The 22,436-nt window shown below is 30.0% G+C and overlaps 4 protein-coding genes across 6 annotated transcripts; 2 read left to right on the forward strand and 2 right to left on the reverse strand.

The window, feature by feature from the left end:
• The first annotated feature begins 14 nt into the window (after window positions 1-14).
• On the forward strand, window positions 15-7,574 carry msk (importin-7 msk). 2 transcript variants are annotated; one of them, XM_069119128.1, is made up of 19 exons: window positions 15-219; window positions 879-957; window positions 1,033-1,183; window positions 1,306-1,464; window positions 1,582-1,738; window positions 1,840-2,204; window positions 2,280-2,425; window positions 2,524-2,687; window positions 2,762-2,881; window positions 2,962-3,288; window positions 3,367-3,553; window positions 3,642-3,865; window positions 3,955-4,047; window positions 4,145-4,371; window positions 4,478-4,683; window positions 4,770-5,042; window positions 5,137-5,280; window positions 5,383-5,479; window positions 5,851-7,574. In XM_069119128.1, exons 1-18 carry the CDS (start codon window positions 136-138, stop codon window positions 5,448-5,450), a joined length of 3,174 nt encoding a protein of 1,057 aa, XP_068975229.1. In that variant the 5' UTR covers window positions 15-135; the 3' UTR covers window positions 5,451-5,479; window positions 5,851-7,574. The 2 variants fall into 2 exon arrangements, with proteins under 2 accessions (XP_068975229.1, XP_068975230.1); XM_069119129.1 differs by having other exon boundaries at window positions 7,529-7,574.
• Window positions 7,165-9,060, reverse strand: UbcE2M (NEDD8-conjugating enzyme UbcE2M). The gene is made up of 4 exons (XM_069119134.1): window positions 8,787-9,060; window positions 7,997-8,091; window positions 7,733-7,939; window positions 7,165-7,573 (listed from the first exon to the last, which is right to left on the reverse strand). Exons 1-4 carry the CDS (start codon window positions 8,887-8,889, stop codon window positions 7,433-7,435), a joined length of 546 nt encoding a protein of 181 aa, XP_068975235.1. The 5' UTR covers window positions 8,890-9,060; the 3' UTR covers window positions 7,165-7,432.
• Window positions 9,061-9,524: 464 nt separating this feature from the next.
• On the forward strand, window positions 9,525-13,582 carry casp (Fas associated factor casp). 2 transcript variants are annotated; one of them, XM_069119132.1, is made up of 12 exons: window positions 9,525-9,829; window positions 10,482-10,550; window positions 10,632-10,914; window positions 10,990-11,167; window positions 11,256-11,532; window positions 11,600-11,702; window positions 11,768-11,913; window positions 11,986-12,140; window positions 12,214-12,409; window positions 12,471-12,574; window positions 12,652-12,977; window positions 13,119-13,582. In XM_069119132.1, the coding sequence occupies exons 1-11, from the start codon at window positions 9,791-9,793 to the stop codon at window positions 12,974-12,976; spliced, it is 1,875 nt and encodes a 624-aa protein (XP_068975233.1). In that variant the 5' UTR covers window positions 9,525-9,790; the 3' UTR covers window position 12,977; window positions 13,119-13,582. The 2 variants fall into 2 exon arrangements, with proteins under 2 accessions (XP_068975233.1, XP_068975232.1); XM_069119131.1 differs by having other exon boundaries at window positions 12,652-12,964.
• On the reverse strand, window positions 13,285-17,721 carry Mtr4 (exosome RNA helicase Mtr4). The gene is made up of 10 exons (XM_069119130.1): window positions 17,539-17,721; window positions 17,333-17,434; window positions 16,770-17,012; window positions 16,480-16,687; window positions 16,133-16,399; window positions 15,228-16,056; window positions 14,982-15,154; window positions 14,482-14,913; window positions 13,855-14,392; window positions 13,285-13,763 (listed from the first exon to the last, which is right to left on the reverse strand). The coding sequence occupies exons 1-10, from the start codon at window positions 17,652-17,654 to the stop codon at window positions 13,606-13,608; spliced, it is 3,066 nt and encodes a 1,021-aa protein (XP_068975231.1). The 5' UTR covers window positions 17,655-17,721; the 3' UTR covers window positions 13,285-13,605.
• Window positions 17,722-22,436: the final 4,715 nt, after the last annotated feature.

Genomic DNA, 22,436 nt, shown 5'->3' on the forward strand with positions numbered 1-22,436 from the left:
TTTCGCACATCAGTTTTGGCTGCCATATTGTTGTGTCACGTGATGAGGGAGTAGCGAGGTGAATGCGCCGGGTCGAATTCGTGACGAAGAGTTAAAAATTTGGACATCACCGTCTACTACGAAACCAATTACAAGATGGATATACGAAAAGTGACAGAATTATTACGTGCCACGATCGACCCACAGCAACAGAAGCAAGCTGAGGAGCAGCTAAAACAGGTCGGTCAACTTATTGAAAACGTGCTTAAATGACCGATACTCCAACAGAAACATGTGCTCCATTCCTATCATTTTCCTTCATTATTATTCATCTTTTATATTTTCTTCATTATTATTCACCTATGTATATATGTATACATATATAATTCATTCTTCTAAAACATATTCAGGAAAATAAATCTTTTTATCTTTGTTAGCTAACAATTTGATTTTTTTTATTAATTTTAATTTTCGAGAGGACGGCATTTAACCAAACTCATAATTATGTGGATCTAGAAATTTTTGTTATATATTCTTCCATGAAATAACATAGATAAATTTTTTAACATTTTAAAACATTATTTTACTGTCTATCAATTCTGAGATATTTACTTATTACTTAATTATTATTACTTAAAAACATTCTTTTTCATTTACGAGATACTCCTAATTTGTTATAATTTAATACTATTATTTATTAACGCTCTTTCTCTTCATTTGTACTATTGAATGTATGCATCATAGTGTTTATATACTCTGTTGAATATTAATAAAAATGAACTATTATTTTATATTTCAAATTATAAAAGATTATATTATAGTTACATATAATGGTTTACATACAATAATAACTACACTAGGCTAGATTTATAATTTAAAGGATTCCATAATGTTTTCAGATTCACAAAATTATTGGTTTTGCACCAACACTACTTCAAATTTTAATGACTGCAGAGGAAATGTCTGTAAGACAAGCCGGTAATTAATAAGATTAATTGCTTAAAAAAAAAAAGAAAAAATTAGTTACCTAATGATAACTTAATACCAATTTAGGTGTTATATATTTGAAGAATCTAATTACAACAAATTGGACTGACAGAGAAGATGAAAATGGGTCAGTCGAGTTTACTATTCATGAACAAGATCGTGCAATGATCCGTGATGCAATTGTTGATGCTCTTGTACATGCACCAGAACTTATTAGGTAAGTTTTTCTATCACAATCACATTTTCAATTGTAGAAAGTATACAATATATATATATATATATATGTAACATGGTATCTTTATAAGTAATCTTAATCAATACATTCTTTTGTTGATTTAGAGTACAATTGGGTGTTTGTGTTAGTAATATAGTTAAACATGACTTTCCTGGAAGATGGACACAGATAGTGGACAAGATCACAATATATTTACAGAATTCAGATGCTTCTTGCTGGCCAGGTGTTCTCCTTGCACTCCAACAACTTGTCAAAAATTTTGAGTATGTCTTATTGGACTTTCTTGTTCAAAGAAAAAATTATTACCAAAACACGACATATTACATATGTTTCAAATTGCAGTGATAATAGTAGAAACATTTACTGGTATATTTTTTTAGATATAAGAAGGCAGAAGAAAGAGCACCATTAAATGAAGCAATGAATCTCTTGTTTCCTATGATTTATCAATTGATATTACGACTTTTACCAGATCCTTCAGAACAATCAGTATCGCTGCAAAAACAGATATTAAAAATATTTTTCACCCTTATACAGGTATACATTTTGCTTTTATAGATGTTAAACATATTATTCTGTATAAAAGTATATGTAATCACTTTTTTAATTTCCATTATAATTTATGATTTTTCTTTCAGTATACACTTCCTTTAGATTTGATTTCAAAAGAAGTTTTTTCACAATGGATGGATGTGATACGACAAGTAGCTGATAGACCTGTTCCATCTGAGACCAACAATCCAGATTTAGATGATGACGAACGAGCTGAATTGCCATGGTGGAAATGTAAGAAGTGGGCTCTTCATATTTTACGCAGAGTGTTTGAAAGATATGGAAGTCCAGGAAATGTAACTCATGAGTACAAGGAGTTTTCTGGGTGGTATTTAAGAACTTTTAGTGGAGGAATACTTGAAGTCCTTTTGAAAATTTTGGACCAATATCGAAGAAAGATATATGTATCACCTAGAGTGATTCAACAATCAATTAATTATATTAATCAAGGGTAAGCAATAAATTCAAACAATAATTCTATTATGTTGCAAGCTACAGTTTGAAAATTCTCTGTTTTGATGTATAGAGTAAGCCACGCATATTCATGGAAGCTTTTGAAACCACACATGTTTGAGATAATTCGTGATGTACTCTTTCCAATACTCTCATATTCTGCAGCAGATGAAGATCTTTGGAATAGTAATCCACATGAATATATTAGGGTCAAATTTGGTGAGATGATTTATTTAAAAATAAAGTGTATCCTCTTTGCATATACTTTGTCTTTTATTATTTTATTTTAATAAATGATATAATTTATTACTTTCTAGACATTTTTGAAGACTATGTGTCTCCAGTAAGTGCAGCACAGTCCTTATTATATTCTGCGTGTAAGAAACGTAAAGATATGCTCCAGGAAACTATACAATTTTGTGTGGAAGTACTAACTAGTCCAAATGCAGACCCTACACAAAAGGATGGCGCATTGCATATGGTAATTATCTTTATGTAGAAAAGTATTTTATAAAGTAGAAAATATAAAACATTCTAAAAATCAGTTTTCTTTAGATTGGAAGTTTAGCAGATGTATTATTAAAGAAGAAAGTTTATAAAGAGGAAATGGATAAGATGTTACTACAATATGTTCTTCCAGAATTTAGTAGTGATTATGGACATATGCGAGCGAGAGTAAGTAATTCGTATATTGTTATTTATTAAAATTTATTGATTATTTGATTTGTAATCCTTTTATAATTATTACACTCCAGGCATGCTGGGTATTGCATTATTTCTCCGAAATAAAATTTAAGCAAGAACAAATATTAGTTGAGGCTGTTCGATTGACGACGAACGTTCTTCTGACGGACAAAGATCTACCTGTTAAGGTAGAAGCTGCTATTGCTTTGCAAATGCTTCTTTCTGCTCAAGAGAAAGCAAAAAAATATGTAAAACCTCTAATTAAGCCTATAACCCTTGAATTATTAGCTATTGTACGAGAAACAGAAAATGATGATTTAACAACCGTTATTCAAAAAATTGTTTATATATATCCAGACCAACTTATGCCAATCGCAGTTGAGATATGTCAACATCTTGTGAGTATTATTCCTTTATTTCTTCCCTTTACAAAATAAATTAAGATATTGAAAAAAAATCTTATTGATATTTTTTAGGCTGCGACTTTCAGCCATGTGCTCGAAACAGATGAAGGCAGTGATGAAAAAGCTATTACTGCCATGGGATTATTAAATACAATAGAGTCTTTATTAAGTGTAATGGAAAATCAACCAGAAATCATAGCACGATTGCAACCAACAGTGCTTCAAGTTGTGGCTCATATCTTTGGAAGAAGTGTCATGGGTAAGGCAAATAATAATAATGAAGGCACAGATACTAAATGTAATATACACTTTATTAAAATGACTGGTAATGTATTTTTTTATTTTAGAATTCTATGAAGAATCTCTTTCATTAGTTTATGATCTTACAATAAAAACAATATCAGGAGATATGTGGAAAGTTTTAGAAATGATATATGAGTTATTCCAGAAAGATGGCTTTGAATACTTTACTGATATGATGCCTGCTCTTCATAATTATATTACAGTTGATACTCCAGCATTCTTATCAAATGAAAATCATATATTGGCTATGTTTAATATGTGCAAAGCTGTACGTTGATCATGTTTTTATAAAAATTGAAGAAGGCGTTGTTTTTAATTTATTTTGTTAAAAATTCATTTTTTATTTGTACATACTAGGTATTAACAGGGGATGCTGGAGAAGATCCAGAATGTCATGCTGCAAAATTATTGGAAGTCATAATCTTGCAGTGTAAAGATCATATTGATCAAGTAAGCTACACTCTAGATGTATATTTTAATGTGCATTTTAACCTAACTTTATTTTATAAGAATGTGACAAATTTCATATGTAATGCTATTCTTTTAGTGCATACCTTCCTTTGTACAATTGGTACTAGAACGTTTGATGCGTGAAGTTAAAACATCTGAGTTAAGAACAATGTGTTTGCAAGTAGTAATTGCAGCACTTTATTATAACCCAGCACTTTGTCTTGAAACAATGGATAGATTGCAAGGAAATTTTAGACAGTCGACAGAACCAATCGCTTCACACTTTATTAAACAATGGATTCACGATACAGATTGTTTTTTAGGGTGAATTATTTTAATTGTTCAATAGTGATTGCATTTTTGTTCTATAATTAAATATTATAAATATTAATTGATACATTTTTATAAAAACAATATTTACATTATTTAGGTTGCATGATAGAAAGCTCTGTGTTCTTGGATTGTGTACTTTAATCAGTATGGGTCCTGCAAAACCATCAGCAGTGAATGAATGCGCCCAGCAAATCATCCCATCTTTGATTCTACTTTTTGATGGACTGAAAAGAGCCTATGCAGCTAAAGCATCTGACGTCGGTGACGAAGAAAATGAGGAGGTCGACAGCGATATCGATGAAGGTAGGAATTTCCATTTATCCTCCTATATCTCTTTTCATTCATTTTTATTTCCAAAAACTAATAGTGCTATCAATATGTTTATATAGAGGTTTTATCATCCGATGAAGACGAAATCGACGATGCTAGTCAAGAATATTTGGAAAAGTTGCAGGAGAAGGTGACAAGGTCATCTACACAACATGGTTTTAATGTATCAGCTTCAATTCAAGATGGACATGGTGATCACAGATCAGATGATGATGATGATGACTCAGAATATGATGCTAATGAGGAAACTCCACTTGAATACTATGCCACACCTTTAGATTCAGATGATATGAATCAAGATGAGTACATTGTTTTCAAAGAAGTAATGCAAAGTGAGTAATCACTATATTCTTATGCTTCCCACATATTTGTACCTCCTTCTATTTGTTGAATGAAGTACATACTTAAATTCTTTTTTATTTACAGATATTGAAAGAACAGATACAGTTTGGTATAGAGCATTGACTGGTCATTTAACTGCAGAACAGCAAAAGGCATTACAGGAAATTATTCTTTTAGCGGATCAGCGTAAAGCAGCCCTTGAAAGTAAAAGAATCGAACAGAGCGGTGGTAAGCCTCCCTTTTATTGATAAAAAATATAGGTATAATATAGGTGCTTTCGAGATGCATTGCACTAAAATAATATACATATATTTAATGTTTTTGTTTTAGGTTACGCCTTTCATTCACAGACTGTACCTACATCGTTCAATTTTGGTGGAACGCTTTTAAGCCGATAGACACCCGATCGTTTATATTCTTAGCTTAAGTAAGTAAATAAATTGTGAAGCATCCAAGTCGAGTATCCTTAACAATGCAGTACATGTTCCCACTCCGTTAAAACCGAGTTGCACACGAGTTGAATTCAACATGAAAAAAGCTCTCATTTTTGTTTTTTTCTCCACGTTTTTGACTTTTCATGACTATAGCTCGGTACATACAACAATGGTAGCATCCTTTCGAGCGTTTGGAAATCCATTCCACGATGGAGTCTGCGGAGAAGCACGCTTCTTCTCATAACATAATAGTAAAACGTAATTAATTCTCATAGTAGAAAAATGCATCTAGGATAAATAAAGATAGTAATTTGTATTTTTTGATATGAAAGATATTTTTGATCATTGCTATTTCGATTTCCAGATTCCAGGGAATATGTTCTGATCTCGATTTCCAAATCACTGTGCTTCTTCGCCGAGCTCACGCCAATCCATCGTTCAGCGCGATCGAATCTTTTTTTTTTGTACGAGAAAGAAAAAGATATGTATGAAACTAAAAATGGAAGGGTGAAAAGAGAGAAAGAGCGCGTGTATGTATGTGTGTGTTTGAAAGAGGAAAGCAGACGAAAAAGGAGAAAGTAGTTCGATCGCTTTTGAAGCGCTCGAAAAAGTGCCTTCAACATGCTCGACGCGGATGGGACCTAACTTAAACAAAGCAAATTGGATCGAGGCTAGGACGCTTCTCTAGTTTGTAAGTTTCCTAAACAATGTACTAGAGTATAATAAATTAATGCTAATTAAAAATGAAGACTTAAAGAACTTAACAGCTTTAATTTCAATAACATTAATTGTAATAATATTTTCAAAAGGAGATTAAATTTATGCAGAATTATATCACTTTGTACATTATATTACAAGTAAAAGTCATGTACAAAGTTTATGACTTACTAAGTTTCTAATTTAAAGACATTAGTTAAGCTAAGTCCTGTTTTGTAAAAATTGTATAATGCTTTATTAACCATTTTTTATTCATTTATTTGAAGGAATAAAATAAAATTTGATAACAGTTCCGCATAGTAACATTGGTTATCATATCTGACTAGAAAAACGGAAGTTGTATAATTAGGAACAGAATTGACTAACAATTAAAATGCAAAATTTTTTCGTTAACAGCCTTATATTCCACTTTCGATCGATACATAAGTTAAGTTACGTGATTTTAAATGAAGAACTTAGCAGGATATATACATATATCCATTTATGGAAAATAATTTATATCCTGCAAAGTAACCCTCAGGGCGGAGATACATTTATAAGAGGAGCTGCGATGATTGAAATTGTAGATACATTTGCTGTTGTCTATACGCATATATATATATATATATATATATATATATATATATATATATATATATAATTTATAAAAATATATATATATATATATGTATACACACACATACATTCTTAAAAATAAGATTAGAACAATTCCAGTTTTAGAGATACTATGAAATTTTCATTTGGGTATAGAAGATTGTAGTTAAAAATAAATTTTTAAATACAAAATAATTATACGCTTATTTTCATGTTTAATCTTGCAAAAAGCGTATCTAGTAAAGCAGTAACTTCTAATCATTAATGGACGTACTTTCAAAAACAACTTTAATAATCGTTATTAGCAATATGTTCTGTTTTCATTATATATACTAACGAATTAACAGTTGAATAAAAAGCTTGCAAGTGTAAATACAATTTCAATTCTTTGTTACATTTGAAAGAAAAACAAAAGTACAGAAAGGAAAAAAAGTATCCCACAACTCCGAGAAAACAGCACATCGGTGGTATTTTTTACCGATGGTTTATTGACCAAAGGTACGAAGCACTCATGAAGACGCAAAGAGGCCCGTTAAAACGAATGAGATGGATGAGAGGAACACGTTTAGAGCATGAAGGAGTTCTACTCTCGATCTCTTTCCTCAATGTGTCCTCGGATAAAGTGAACGTTAATGTCACTTGAGACACCGTTCGAAATAAAACGCGCCAACATAGCCACCTCTCATTGCTTTTGCTACATTCTGCTCAAACGCTCTCCTATTATTTTGCAGGACCTCCGCAGCATCTTTATTCAATGGATCTTCTGGATTTGGTTCCTAAACAAATAATATCTTTTCATAAAAATTTCTTTGCTCAATTATATACAAAGATGTAACATATAACGAATTTGATATAAATTGAATAATTAAGCATTTATGTAGAAAATTCTCTACTTTGTTACAGAAAATGTAATAATTTTATGTTATACTAAATACCAAGAAAAGATATTGTAATCCATAGACAATAGAATTAATTGTAAGGACTGGTTTCCAATCTTCTCTTAAAATATTTAGACACACATTGCCATCCAAGTCAATATTAGGATGATAAACTTGTGTTTCACATTTTACTTTAGGCGGCTCATGTGGATAATTTGGCCCAACTTTAAAGCTGAAGACAAATCGACCACCTCTATAAAATCCCTAAAAAATTTTTAAATCATTACCAAGTTGTATATATAAAAAGAAAAATGTTCTCACCTCATCTGGACAAATAATTAGCTTAAAGCTGAGAAGATCATCTGGATCAGGAAACTCTGTCCCACATGTTTTTGGAAGATTAAGTTCATTTATGTCTACATAAAATAAAAATTTCTTAACGTACATGTTAAAGAATAGAAGAAAAAATATATTTCAATTATTCAAATTACACAAGGTTATTTAAAGGTCAAAATAGTGAACAAAATATTTTTAATTTAAGATAGTCTTAAATATTATGTAAATATTAATATTAATAACAAAAACTATAAAAACAAATCAAATCACATTATCTTATTTATTAAGGAATTTTCTTTATAATAATCTTGTGAATAATTCTTTGTTGCTTCATTGGATATAACCATATATTTCTATTATTTATTAAGTTAACTTCTTAAAGTTAAGTTAATTTTAAAATTTTTAAGTTAAAGTTAGCTTAATTTGTCGAAACGTTATAAATAATATTTTATAAACAAGTTATAACATTTTTGCCCACAAATCAACATCTTCAAGAAATACGGAAATAAATTAATTTGTAAATTCTGTATATATGTATATGCAAGGTAAATGAAAGTAAAGAACTAAATATATAATATGCGCGTAATATGGTATAAAATAAAAATGGACAAATATTGACTGTTACAAAATTTAAAACTAACTACAACGTTGAATCTTAACAAAACTTTTAATCAGCTTTTAATCGATACGTTTTAGTCTTTATATATTAAGTTGAATTTATAGTAACAAATACAACAGACATTGTAAAGGAGACTATGAGTAACCGTCAATAAACCTTTTGTGATTCTCAGTTGTGCTGCAGATGCCTTCTTTTGGGTGCCAGCTTTCGGCGACTCGCCATCCTTTTTCGCCTGTTTTAACGAGAATAATTTGATCATGATAGAGTGGCGGTGCCCGGCGTGGAAGGCACAAAAGTCTTCTTCCTCGATCGACCACGCGCGCAGCTACGATGCACGCAACAAAACTTTTTGACAATGGAAACAACTACTGTAAATTTACGACTGGTTTCACGTGGACGGAACAGAACTCGATTCTGTTACGATCACGGTATTAAAGTACCATTTTTCACATAGTAAAGCCTGTATTTCATTTATGCATATATGCACGTGACATGTTCCAGATTAAAATTAAATAATTAGTTCTTTTCGATTAAGACAAATTTTTGCTATTATGTTTTTGATATTTACCTATAGTAATGTAGATTATGGAATATTAATAATTTATTTTATCAGTTTTGAATTAATTTAGTGTCTCATAATTCAGAGGAGCGTAGACTGAAGATTAAATGTTACATAAACTACAAGGCAATTTATGAAAATCAATTATTATTATTATTATTAAACGCTTATAATAAGTAAGATATATTATGATTTGAAGATATAGAATGTCAAATGTTTATATTACGTTATCATAAGCATAAACGTATAGAAAAGTATTTCGCATGTATTTCTTGCTGTTCAAATATGATTGGAGATCGCTTGTAACGATTTGAGATTCTACCAATCATAATAGTTCACATATATTGGAAACCTTTATTCGTGCAATGAAAATATCTTTCTTGGTATCGTTGAATATACGAACAATTATTTGCTGCTACAAGGGAAAATGTATAAACACTATATACCTAGATGGTTCAATGTTCGTTTCGAATTAGAGTGAGGTTTAAGACGTCAATGGCTTACATTAGTTGTGCATGTTGCTTGTAACGATCAAAAAGTAACGAGTTAGCGTTTCGCGATCCGAAAGTATTTTTTAAGTGTGACAGTAAACGACGACACGATGGCTGGGATCCGGGATGAGATTTTAGCTAACTTTCAGGTAATATATTGAATGATTAATTATTCGCCAATATTAAATACAAAATAGAATTTTAGGTTATGCTGTATGCATTAATGACATTGACAGTAGTAAAAAAAGTGTATAAATATAAAACAATATTTTCGTTTGTTTTGTCTTCGATCTGTCAAAATTTTAGCGATATTTTAAAGTATATAAAAAGATAAGCATACACATATATAGGGTGGACTGAAAATCGTAGTACAACCAAAAAGAAAACGATTCCATGAGAAAAAATAAGTAAAAAATTTAGTATGAAGTTTTGTCCTCTGAGAATTTTCAAAAAAATTCTCACAGTTCGTTTTATTAAAAAAAAAGAAAAAAAAGAAAAAAAAGAAAAAGAAGTGATTTTGAAAATTTGACAATTTTCCTATATTATTAATATTAAAACGATATTTTATGATGTTTAATTCTGTATATTGTTAAACGTTTTTTCACGCTCTTTTTGTTTTTGTATTATTGTATTTATAAATCATAAAAACGGATAACAAAGACTGTAAAATTACAAGTACAGAAACAAACTTTAAAAAGAATTCTGTTGTTAATTAATTCAAAAAATATTTTCTCTATTTTATATTAATATTTATATTAATTATTTATGAATATTATAAATAAATGTAAACTATTCTTTTAGGCATGTACAGGAATTGATGATGTTGGTGATGCTATTAAATATTTAGAAGAATCAAATTGGGATTTATTGGTAACTTTTTGTATAAATTCATTTATGTATTATATTTAAAAAAGCATTAGAACTTAAGTGATATTATATCATATTATATAGGCGGCAGTAAATCAAGCTATGCTTCATGCTACACAACAATTACCTTCTGAAGTAAGTCCAGATATAGAAATGATAGAAGAAATTGAAAGAATGCCTCAGGCACATTCATTATCATCCCAAACCAATTGTGATCCTAAAAGTAATTCCAAAGTAGAAGTAACAGAAAATTCAAAACCAGGGACAAGTAAACCTAAAAGTTGCGAAAGTGAAAGAACTCTTACATTCCATATTAACCATCTTAATAATGAATATAAAATAAATTTGTCTGAGTTTTCATCATTAAGTAAGTGGTTAACACTTTATTATATTGTTTGTATACAATAATTAAAATGGGAGTTACACATATATATCTTTTCAGAGGATCTCAAACAGCTTATATGGGTACAAACAAATGTGCCACCTTGCCAACAACGTCTGTATGGGTGGAAAAAAGAGCCAAAATCAGATTATAGATCGTTACAATCATTAGATTTACCTAAAGAAAATACATTGTATATGTCTCCAGCAACAGAAGATGTTGATTTAACAACTGATATGTAAGTAAATTTTCTAAAAAATGATCTGTTTAATTCTATAAAATATTTCAATTTTATGTATAATTACACATATTTATTATTTTTGTAGAGTGAGTTTATCAAATCGAATGACTCAAACATATACTTTGAACATTAAAAATGAAATAAATAAGGAAACATATAACTTGAAATTTCCTGGAACCAATACAATTTTGGATGTAAAATCTGGCATTTATTCATTAACAGCTGTTCCAGTTCGAAATCAACAATGGAAAGGCTGGCCAAGTTCAGTAAAAAATGATAATGTTATGTTAGCTCAGAGTGGAATTTCTTATCCAGAACATGATCTATCTGTTAATGAAATCCCCATAAAAAAAGAAAGAAAGGTATAGTAATAATTAAATTGCAAATATATATATATATAGCTTTAAAATAATACTTATGTACTTACAGGAAGTTATAGACCTAGTTGAGAGTGACAGTTCTATAGATGAAGATGATATAGAAGATGATGTTTTTGTAGATAATGTCAGATCTACAAAAACTCAACGTCTTAGTACGTACATTAAATTTTTTTAATTTAATTTTACATTATCAATAATTTATTTAATTTATTTTTAGTGCCAGAAAATGTAACAGATGAAACAATAGGTACAATGCATTTTGCAGAAGAATTTGAAAAACGGTATGGACCAGCACATCCAGAATTTTTTACTGGTACATTTAAAGATGCTGTTAAAGAATCATGTTTAAAGCCTGCGAAAGAGGTTTGTAATTGATAGAATTATTTATTTTAATTAATATTTTATATAAAATATTATAATTTTTTAATGTTACAGAGAAAATTGTTAGCTGTATATTTGCATCATGATAATAGTGTATTAGCAAATGTATTTTGCACACAGTTATTAAGTTGTGAAGCAGTACTCCAAGTCCTCTCAGCAAATTTCATTGTATGGGGTTGGGATATTACATTTGAATCCAATAAGCAAAAGTATATATAACAATAAACGATAATTTTTTAATAACATCAAACCTTTTTCTTGCAAAATGCCTTTAATTTACAGATTTCTTTCATCTGTAAAACAAACGTTAGGATCGTTTGCAACATTAGCTATGGAAAATATAGATGTTGATACTTTACCTGCTCTTGTAATTATAATGAGAGCTAGATCAATTACAGAAATGTTTACAGTAATACATGCCAATGTCGGAGTAAATGAACTATTAACGAATTTAATTCACGTTGTTGAAGTATTTCAGGTAAATGAAAATTAATATATGTTGTTAATATAATCTCTAGCATTACATTTTTTCAAAATAGGAACAAAGACGTACCGATATTGGTGTTGAAGAAGAAAGACAAGCTAGAGAAAGAGTAAAACAGGAGCAAGATAGAGCATATCAAGAAAGTTTAGCTGCAGACAGGTACATTAAAAATATACATATAATATTTTGATAAATATATATATATCCAAATTGTTTTAATTTCGATATAATTCTAGAGCGAAAGAAGAAGCGAAACAAATGCAAGAAGAGCTAGAAAAACAACGAAAAGAACAAGCAGAAAATGAAAGGTTGGCTGAAGAAGCGAGAAAAGAAGCTCATAGACAAGCAGTAGAATCAAGTTTACCTCCCGAACCACAACAAAGTACTGGTGATGGAGTGCTAAAAGTACGAGTCCGGCTCCCAGCTGGGAAATTTTTGGAACGTAGATTTCAGTCTGATACACCATTACAAACGCTTCTTAATTTCCTTATTGTGGAAGGTTACCCAACAGAAGAATACAAAGTTCTATGTAGTTGGCCTCGAAGGGATGTAAGTAGATGATGTAAGCACTTGAGTTCTCACTACGTAAATGTGCTTCTCATTTTATTGAATTAAACGTGGATAAATGAGCTTTTTACATGTGTCATTACTTTGTAATAGTGAAGTTAAAATTTATTTAATGTTATTTTCTTATTTGTTTCAGTTAACTTCTATGGATTCGAAATTAACTCTTATGGATCTAAAATTCTGTCCTCAAGAAACAGTAATTTTAGAAGAACGATAAGTAACTTGTTGTAATTAAATTAAAATGTAGAAGTTAAACATTGCAATATTCTGAAAGTGTTATTTATTTAACAAGTTTTGAATAGTTATCAGTTAGTATGAGTTCAGTTTATCGTGTAACTACATTTTTATGCTGTATTTTTTCGTACTATTCATTCGTACGACAAATGTAGTCTTATATTATAAAAAAAGGTTCTTTCCATGCATGTGCATTGTATATTTTAAATTCCTAAAAATAAATTACATTTCAAAAAACCTCAAACAAAAGTAGCCTTTTGTTTGTCGTTACCATGATTGCAAAAAGCATTAAAGATATATTAAAGGAGTTCAATTTGTAACAAATATGAATGGAATTTGTAATAAAAAGATATATTTTGAATAATATTTAATTTTTTTAAGAATTTATATTATAAATATAAAGATGCAGCAAAAACGATATCACGCTTTATAAGCTTAATTGCTTCGCTAAATTTATTCTCTAAATCCGTATTTCCAATGTTTTTTGCTGCTTGACATAACTGTCTAAGAACTTCTTCCGAACGACGCATACATCTTATGATAGAACCTAAAATAAATTAAAATTGCATTATTCTCTAAAAATAACATGTAAAGGCCTTCAATAATCTAGTAAAAAGGAACAACAATTCTAAACATACCTTCAAATATGTCTGTCATCTTGCAAATTTGCAAGAAGGTAGCTCCTTTACACCAAGCATATACAACGTCCATTAAATACGGTTTAAATCGTTCTACATATGCGTCTTCATCTAATTCTAAATTAGCTTCTGTAGATACCTTTGCTATTCTTCGAGCTAAATCTTGCATTTGTCTGAGTGGACCACCTAACTCTTCAGTACACTTAGGCATCTCATTTGATTTGTCATCACAAACAAAACAACTAATTAACGCTACCATTTGCGGGACACTTAGCGAATTAAATAAACCATTAAAAATCATTTCTGTCATTAACAATTCATCAGCTCCATTCAGCTCACAAGCAACTCTGCCTTTTAGTTCTATCACATCTGATGCTGTACAATAGGCCATTCTTCGCAATACTCGTTTCCTACATTTTAGTTCATCCATTTGAAGTATTGATTTAGCTTGTTTTAATTCTAGTTTAGCTTGTTTTAGCTGACTACTTAAATCTTCTTTATGTAAAAATTGTTCATATAGAGTATTTACATCAGGATCCTACATTAACAGAAGGTAAAATATTCATTATTAATGTAAGGAATTAAAACTAAGAAAAAATATGTAAAAACAGAAGATGACTATTTTACCTTATGCAAAGGATGAGCATATAATTTTTCTTCTAATACTTCAATTTTTTTAACAATATCTTTGAAAGCTTCATCTTCAATATGCATATCTGTAATAGGATTCAATAATGGTGGTCCATCAGGAAATCTTTTCTTTACTTCCTGTATCGTTTTTAATACGCTTTTCCTGTTATCAGATGGTCTTAAATCCCTTGGATAATACAATCTAAGTGAACTAATTTGAGAAATTAATGTGTGTATAACAGGAACTACTTCCACATCACCTTCTTCTCCTTCATGACAAGGCACAGGGCAACCTTCCTTGGAGTCTTTAGAAACATGAAGTAATATATCAATAATAATAGCAGTGCTTTCTTTCATTGGGTTTTTAGGGCTTTTCTTTTTAAAATTCACAATAATACCCCAATCAAACATTTCATTTTCATTTTTTACCTACAATTATCAATATAATTATGAAAAAAAAATGATTTAAAATGTAAATAATATATATAAATACATACTTTTACTAATCTTCCAGGTTGTAAAAATGGGAGTAAATATTCTGGCTTCGTCAAAAATGACCTAAATTCAGTGCTAAGATGGTCAAGTTGCTCACGTATATCATGATAAGAAGATATATGGTTATACCTATCAATAGTCACCGCATTATATGCAATTTGTAAATCCTTCGCCTCTACAATGATATACAGAAATAATATTTTATTCTAAATCATAATATTTAATAGGCGAAAAGATAATCCACTTACTGTTATATAGGTCTGGAATAGATGCTTGATTTTGAAATTGATAAAAACTCCTCTCAAGCATATATTCCGGATTAATTTCTTCAACTCTCAAAAGGTTCAAAACCATGTTATAAGTTAAATGAAATGCTGAATTAATAGGATCTGGTTTTCCTTGTACAATTGCTTTACCAACGACAGGACTAACTTGTTCATCTATCATTAATATTACTATTCCTTTTTCATCTAAACCTCTCCTGCCTGCTCGACCAGACATTTGTATGTATTCTCCAGATGTAATCCAACGAAAGTCTTTACCATCAAATTTTCGCGATGATGTAAATAGAACTGTCCGTGCTGGCATATTTAATCCCATAGCAAAAGTTTCTGTCGCGAAGAGCGCTTTTATTAATCCTTCTCCAAACAATATTTCCACAGTTTCTTTCAAAATAGGTAAAAGTCCACCATGATGAATACCTATACCTCGTCTTAAAAGCGGTAATACATTTTCAACTTGTGGCAAACGTCGATCTTCTTCGTTAAGAACATCCATAGCATTATTAAATACCTCATCTACTAACTTCTTTTCTTCTAACGTATTCAAATCTAATTTAGCCAATTGCATTGCATATATCTCACAATCTTTTTTTGAAAAACTAAATATAATTACAGGTGCGAAATTTCTTTCCATAATCATCTTAACCATTTTAAAAATATTTGTTTGCCCAGCATTCGATGGACGAATACCTCCTTTACGTCCTTTAGTATCTCCTTTAGCTGCATCACCATGATGCAAACAAGCCATTGCTCTGTTAAAATTTTCTTCTTTAAATTGTCCCATTTCATCTACAACCTACATATAAATATAAATATATAAATATATGTTGGTCATTTCATCACAGGCTACTTGTTTATTATAGTCTACAAACCAAGTGGATACCATCACCTCCAACAGGGAATATATAATGTTGTAAAGGAGTTGGTCTATAATCTGTATAAACAACATGGCATGGTTGCTTATGTAAATGTGCAACCCATTCTACAAACTGTCTGGCATTAGGTATAGTAGCAGAAAGAAATACATAGTGCACATTGTCTGGTAATAATATTAATGTTTCTTCCCAAACAACTCCTCTTTCTTTGTCACGCATATAATGAATTTCATCAAAAATTACCCATCCAACTTCCCGCATTACCTAAATATTAAATACGCTTTTGAGATTCTAGAGGGTAAGAATATTATTTACATGTAAATTTAAAAAATATTTTAAAAAACCTCAGATCCTCGATAAAGCATATTCCTTAAAATCTCAGTAGTCATGATAAGCACACTTGCTGTTGGATTAATTGTAACATCTCCAGTTACTAAACCTGCATCCTCAAATTCTTCAAAAAATTCTCTGTACTTTTGATTACTTAATGCCTTTATAGGTGTTGTATAGATAACTCTTTGTTTATCTCTCAACGAACACGCTATTGCGTACCTACAAAATTTTGTACATTATTTATTATTAACAATACATAGATTATTTAAAATATATCATTTTCTCAAATTCTAATACATACTCTGCAACAACAGTTTTACCAGCTGATGTATGTGCGGAAACTAAAACAGATTGATTATTCTCGATGCATAATATTGCTTCCTTTTGAAAAGGATCCAATACAAATTTGTACTCTTTTGCTGGTTTGCCTTGTTTATTTTCTAGGGATACATATTCATAATCTGGTGGAACTGCAACTTCGTGTGTACATGACTCAATCGTTTCTATTGTATGTATTTTGATACGTGATGTTAATTCTTCTATACTATAAAAATTTGAAAATTTGAAAATATATTATTCAAAGATAATTATTAAGTGAACCAAATAAAACTTTGCAAATAACTAAAAGAGGAACAACTACTGTATAGGTTGTTAGAAAAAAAGTATTTAATATTTAAAGAGCTTATAGTACTCACTGAAAAGAGTAGAAAGATGTTTAATTGACATAGATTCTAAAAACAATTCTTATGATGTAAATTTAACTTTTATTATTTAGATGTATAGTTAATGGAAACATTGAATAGACACTTTTTACTGCTCTTGATAAATACTATAAGCCCTTATTTTTAACACTTTGCATCTTACTTTAAATCCTCCAATACAGGATCAGGTCGTAATTTTTTAGAAATAAATGCATCAGAATTATTTTCAAGTTCTCGTTTAGTTCCACTTTCTGTATTGGTTCCCCTGTGTGCATATTATTTCTTTTAATTAAAAAGAGTGCTTGAATTTACTTTCAGACTACATACATACTTATATTACGAAGAGGTTATGTAAACGTTTATACTAACTTTTCGTTTAACGATGCGTTTATATCTTCATTTCTTGGCTTTATTGGAGTTGGAATCACTTCTATATCTTCTGTTTCTTCAAAAACGTCAAACAAGTCTTCAGTAAAATTAGCCATTACAAATATAAATTTATACTTTAATCACAATTTACATAGATTCTTTACAAAGTTTACTGTTTACATCTATCGATGTTCTATATCGATTATTAAATATATCGAAAGAGTGGTCGACTATCGATTAATTTAAAATTTCAACAAATAATGTATTTAAAACTTCACACTTTTAATATAAAAGAATTTCTAATTTTCAATAAAATAAAGTGCTTTAATTAATTAGAACATAAAATATGTAAGTAGGATCAAAAGTGTTTTTATTATGAAATTACAACTTATACATACAATAAAAAGATATCATAGAGTATATTGAATAATTCATTTCAAATATACGTCAATTTTCTTTACATCAATATTTACACTAATATCATCATCATTTTTATTTCTCAAATGAATCTTATTTAAAAGTTTTATAAGTTTTATAATATAAAACATATCAGATCAAATAAAAAACAAAACTTTTGTAACTTTACTTTATTTTGCTATAGGTGGCAAAATAATGTATGTATCTGCTTAATTAATTTAGGCAACACAAACTGCAGGTAAAATGGATAATTTGTCTATTCGTTACGTGATTCCGGACATGATAACACGTTGAAAGATAGAATGGGAACCTCGAATGGGTCGAGTTTATATGACGAAGAAGCAGGACTTTCAGTTTCTTTTAGGCGTTCGCGAGTGGAACGTCGTGAGTGTAACGGTCACGCTGGCACGCGCGTGAAAGTTTTGTATTCCGAGCGCCCAGCCTCCTCTATGCACAAAGTTTATTGACGCAGGAAGAAGATTGAAACAGATACTTAAAAACGTATGTAGATTTTCGAAAGCAATGAATAATTTAAAATTCAATTTTTATTCAATGATTTTATAATTACTATTACAATTGTAATTCTCAGTTAGTTACTTTTTTATACATCTTCTATCTTTTATCAACATACATATTCTTCTTCCTAGTTCTTCTTAGTTTCTCAGGTAGAAAATAGTTTTTAAATCTTTGTGTGATAATGATGTAATATATCCGATAGTAGGCAGTGAAGTAAATAGTTAATAACTAAGATAATCCTTAAATAATTAGATAAGCGGAGTATGCAAATATACATATGTATGTATCGGAAGAATGTATGGTTAAGAGCAGGGGTAGACTGGGACGTAAATTTTTACCGGGACATTAACGACATGACCGGCCATCCATTCTTAGTTCATTGATTAAATTTTACGTATAACGGCCCCAAAAACCCGACCGGCCCACCGGGAATTACCCCAAACTGCTCGATGGCTAATCCGTCCCTGGTTGAGAGTGCATGGCAAATAACAATAACAATTACTGTAAATCGAGTATCATTTTTTATGAAAATTATTTGTGTCTTACAACGTTGCAACATTTTACTCATAGAGATTTAACTTATTCTAAACTGTATGTGTGTACACATTTTAAAGAAACATGAATATATAGATAATGAATCTTCATAATAGAATCACCGTGTAAATTAATAATCGATTTGATCATAGAATGTATTAATCAATATGATCGAATGGTTTATATTACTATGTTTTAATAACAAATTGTACTTACGTATATCATAAGAATACCTGCAGTATTACACTTGCGATGATGTTACTATTATGTGATATGTTGTTTCAACTACTTAGCTCCTTTTGTTTAGTAATTTACTTTTGTTTTCAATTACGATAGTTTAATTTGGTAGGATAGGGCTCTATGGTGATATACGAATAATCTTTTTCTTTTAAATGTTTAGTCAATTGATAATTTATGTCAATTGCAATTTAAGTACGTATACCATCCTATCAACTGAAAATCAAAGATACCATGAATTTTAATAATATAGCAAGATAACGAAACAACGATTTAATTAATAGAAGGCGAAGTAAAATTTGTATTGCAAGCAAAAATTTGCGAAGAATTCTACAAGTACGCGATACTCTGTAACGAGAATTGCGAAATGGAGTGAGTTTCAACAGAATGGCCATATGTTAGAGTCGAAGGATGAAGGTATAAGAACATGAAACGATCAATGGTCCACGAGTCATCGTGCCGTGAGCCGTGGGTCGAAAAGTCAGGGCCTGTTCAGAGTCAATTTTTCTTAACCAATGAACGCGTCCTCTGAAGGAATTTTAGTTGTTTATTTTCATAAACTATTGATTTTCGCTCATTTGTACATTAAACATTTCAATGTATCATAATATCTCTTAGTATTAGAACTTGATTAATATTTTAAGCATTTTTAAACAATAATCATGGAACAACTTGATAACAAGTTACTCGATTTTATTGGTTATCCCTCTGAAGGTTAATTATGAATATTCTCAAAATTATATCGCGTCTCTTTTTAGTTATAAAAAGCATCTTGTGTGATGACATCTATTTTATTGATAGTTTGAATAATTTAGGCTCTTTTTACGATAATTAAATTTAGTAAAAAAAAAAATATAGAAAATAATGAACATCTCCGTCAGATGGAAACTAAATCACGTGTATCTTTTTGGGTAATGCATCGCACGTTGTCTACCGAAGCACGTACACACATGGACCAGTAAAACTGACGTAATCCTTTGGTTCTTCGCTGAATATGCAGGTACACTCATTGCCATGGAACAATTGTTATTTTTGTACTTTCTCCAGCGAAAAGAAAAGCTATAGGAATTACCCTCTGGCTATTTAGCCGATTCCAACGACCAAAGTTCGTATATTCGTTCAATGATACGAAACATAAATCTGCATATATGAAAGTTGTGGTTTGCCCGGGGCTATTTTGTCTTTCTTGTACCACTGAAAGAAAATTTTTATCGTATGATCGTTTTCTACTATATTGTTAACCAGCAATCTTAAACTTTTATTTCATATTTTACAATCATACAATACACACATTAATACTATGTTAATATTTATAAATTTCTCACTTATTGCTAATTATTGCATTATTTGCATTCTATAAATTGCAAAAAATAGTTACTTTGTAAAAAAACAAGTAAGATAGACAGAAAGACGGAAGATCAATTGATTATAAATTCTATACAGCACTTTCGATGACGTGAAAGTAAATAGAGAAAATCTTTTTTTTTTTCGGATATTTACATGCTTAATTTATTATTTTCTGTGATTTTGTTGATTTTATTGTGTAAGAACTGTAATCTAGCATATACGACGTTTGAAAAAGAAAGTGTGTTTCGATTAATTTCTTTTTGTACATACTTGTATTTCTGAGGATCTGTTAGTCAATTAAAAGAACAAGTTCGGTCCTCTCAAGCGTAGATATGTAGCGTAACAGAGTGAAGTAGCGGGTATTTATTTTCAAGCTGTGGGGCGGTACGTTTTCATACGACGGTCCTGAATGAGTACGAGTGAAAGTTCGTGAGTTAAATATTTTTTGTAACTTCGTTTTGTAGATTGCTCATACGTATGTACGTGCTTCCTATAAGATAAGTTACAGCACGCTATGTTCGCTTCTTAATGAGGAATAAAGTGTATATAGTTATTTATATATCGTAAGTGCATAAAAATTAATCGTAGAATTGAGAAAAGGAACAAAAAAAAAGAAGAAAAAAGAAAGAAAAAATGGAGAAAGCGCACATATTGTTAAATGAATAGAAAAATGTCCGTAGTGGTTTAAACTACAATTTGAGTCCAAAAAAAAATTACAATTTGAGTTCAGATCGAGATTTGAGAAGAATAAATTCACAATTGAACATTTAATGATTACTTAATTAAATGACCTTAATCTAATAAATGTTTATACGTTTTTCTTTATTTCAACTTTATCCCTTCTCTACTGAATTATTGTTTGTAGGTTTAATACAAAACTTTTTCGATTATGTAATGTATCTAAGAAATATTAAGTTTCTGACTGGAGCTGCATTCTTCTCCAAACACAGGACTTTTGTAACGTCAATCGACATTCTAGGGTGCACCGTGTAATACCTGAACACCGGGCAGTGAGTTATAGTGACGTGAAAGTTTCCGACTGGAAGAAGCGGAATGCGGAGTGCTGGGCGCTACGGTGTGTACACTGATCCATGGTACTAGCACAGACGAGTACTCGTCTGTGGTACTAGGTAATTGTATGGCTGATACCATGTTTATTATACATGTTATGCGTACAGGGCTACTTCTGGTATATTAGTCCGGCTGACCGATTCCCGTATCGGATACATATTTCATTTCTATGGCTTGATTCATATGATGGTTATATTTTAATATTGTTCTCAAGAAAATAGTTGATTATTTTATGAAGCTTAAGGAGTATAAGAATATAAAGATTACAAGAAATATTAATTAAACAATAACAAAATTTGTTTTCAAAAATTCATTGTGTAAATAATTATTGCAAAAATATAATATTATCTTATATTTTCATCAGTCTGTAAAGAATGTCCTATATAACGTAATACTCGTTTCACATTGTCCAATTTCTTACGTGAACATGACGAATGTGAAAGCGACCTTGAAACTTGGATCATCCATCGCATCAATACTAAGCAGTATGTCCGATAAATATCTAGCCAAAAAAATTTTTATCTAATAGATTCGATCGTGTAGCTAGAATTTCAATGAAAAATTAAGTTGCGGTATTAATTTAGTTAACCTGTAGATAAATGACGAATTAGAATTGGAAATTTCTTCTGTACAGTTTCAACAATCGATGAAATAATACATCATAATTTTTCATCATAATTTTGTATTATAGATTCAGTGAGTATCAAGAAGAAGGCAAAGAATGATGCTGAAATATTAATGATAATGGAGGAACTTAAGAATGAAAACGCGTGGCT

This window comes from Bombus flavifrons, chromosome 8 (assembly GCF_040668555.2).
Source record: "Bombus flavifrons isolate JBK064 chromosome 8, iyBomFlav1_principal, whole genome shotgun sequence".
Taxonomy (NCBI): Eukaryota; Metazoa; Arthropoda; class Insecta; order Hymenoptera; family Apidae; genus Bombus; species Bombus flavifrons.

Excerpts from the sequence above, each read along its gene's own strand:
- msk (XM_069119128.1), top strand. The coding sequence starts at position 136 with ATGGATATACGAAAAGTGACAGAATTATTACGTGCCACGATCGACCCA. Across the intron at positions 2,426-2,523 it reads ATATATTAGGGTCAAATTTG|ACATTTTTGAAGACTATGTG; the intron begins GTGAGATGATTT and ends ATTACTTTCTAG. Across the intron at positions 2,882-2,961 it reads ATGGACATATGCGAGCGAGA|GCATGCTGGGTATTGCATTA; the intron begins GTAAGTAATTCG and ends ATTACACTCCAG.
- UbcE2M (XM_069119134.1), bottom strand. The coding sequence starts at position 8,889 with ATGATCAAATTATTCTCGTTAAAACAGGCGAAAAAGGATGGCGAGTCG. Across the intron at positions 8,092-8,786 it reads ACAACTGAGAATCACAAAAG|ACATAAATGAACTTAATCTT; the intron begins GTTTATTGACGG and ends TATTTTATGTAG. Across the intron at positions 7,574-7,732 it reads GATTACAATATCTTTTCTTG|GAACCAAATCCAGAAGATCC; the intron begins GTATTTAGTATA and ends TTATTTGTTTAG.
- casp (XM_069119131.1), top strand. The coding sequence starts at position 9,791 with ATGGCTGGGATCCGGGATGAGATTTTAGCTAACTTTCAG. Across the intron at positions 9,830-10,481 it reads AGATTTTAGCTAACTTTCAG|GCATGTACAGGAATTGATGA; the intron begins GTAATATATTGA and ends CTATTCTTTTAG. Across the intron at positions 11,703-11,767 it reads TACAAAAACTCAACGTCTTA|TGCCAGAAAATGTAACAGAT; the intron begins GTACGTACATTA and ends ATTTATTTTTAG.
- Mtr4 (XM_069119130.1), bottom strand. The coding sequence starts at position 17,654 with ATGGCTAATTTTACTGAAGACTTGTTTGACGTTTTTGAAGAAACAGAA. Across the intron at positions 17,013-17,332 it reads CCTGTATTGGAGGATTTAAA|TATAGAAGAATTAACATCAC; the intron begins GTAAGATGCAAA and ends AAATTTTTATAG. Across the intron at positions 16,400-16,479 it reads TGCTTTATCGAGGATCTGAG|GTAATGCGGGAAGTTGGATG; the intron begins GTTTTTTAAAAT and ends TTTAATATTTAG.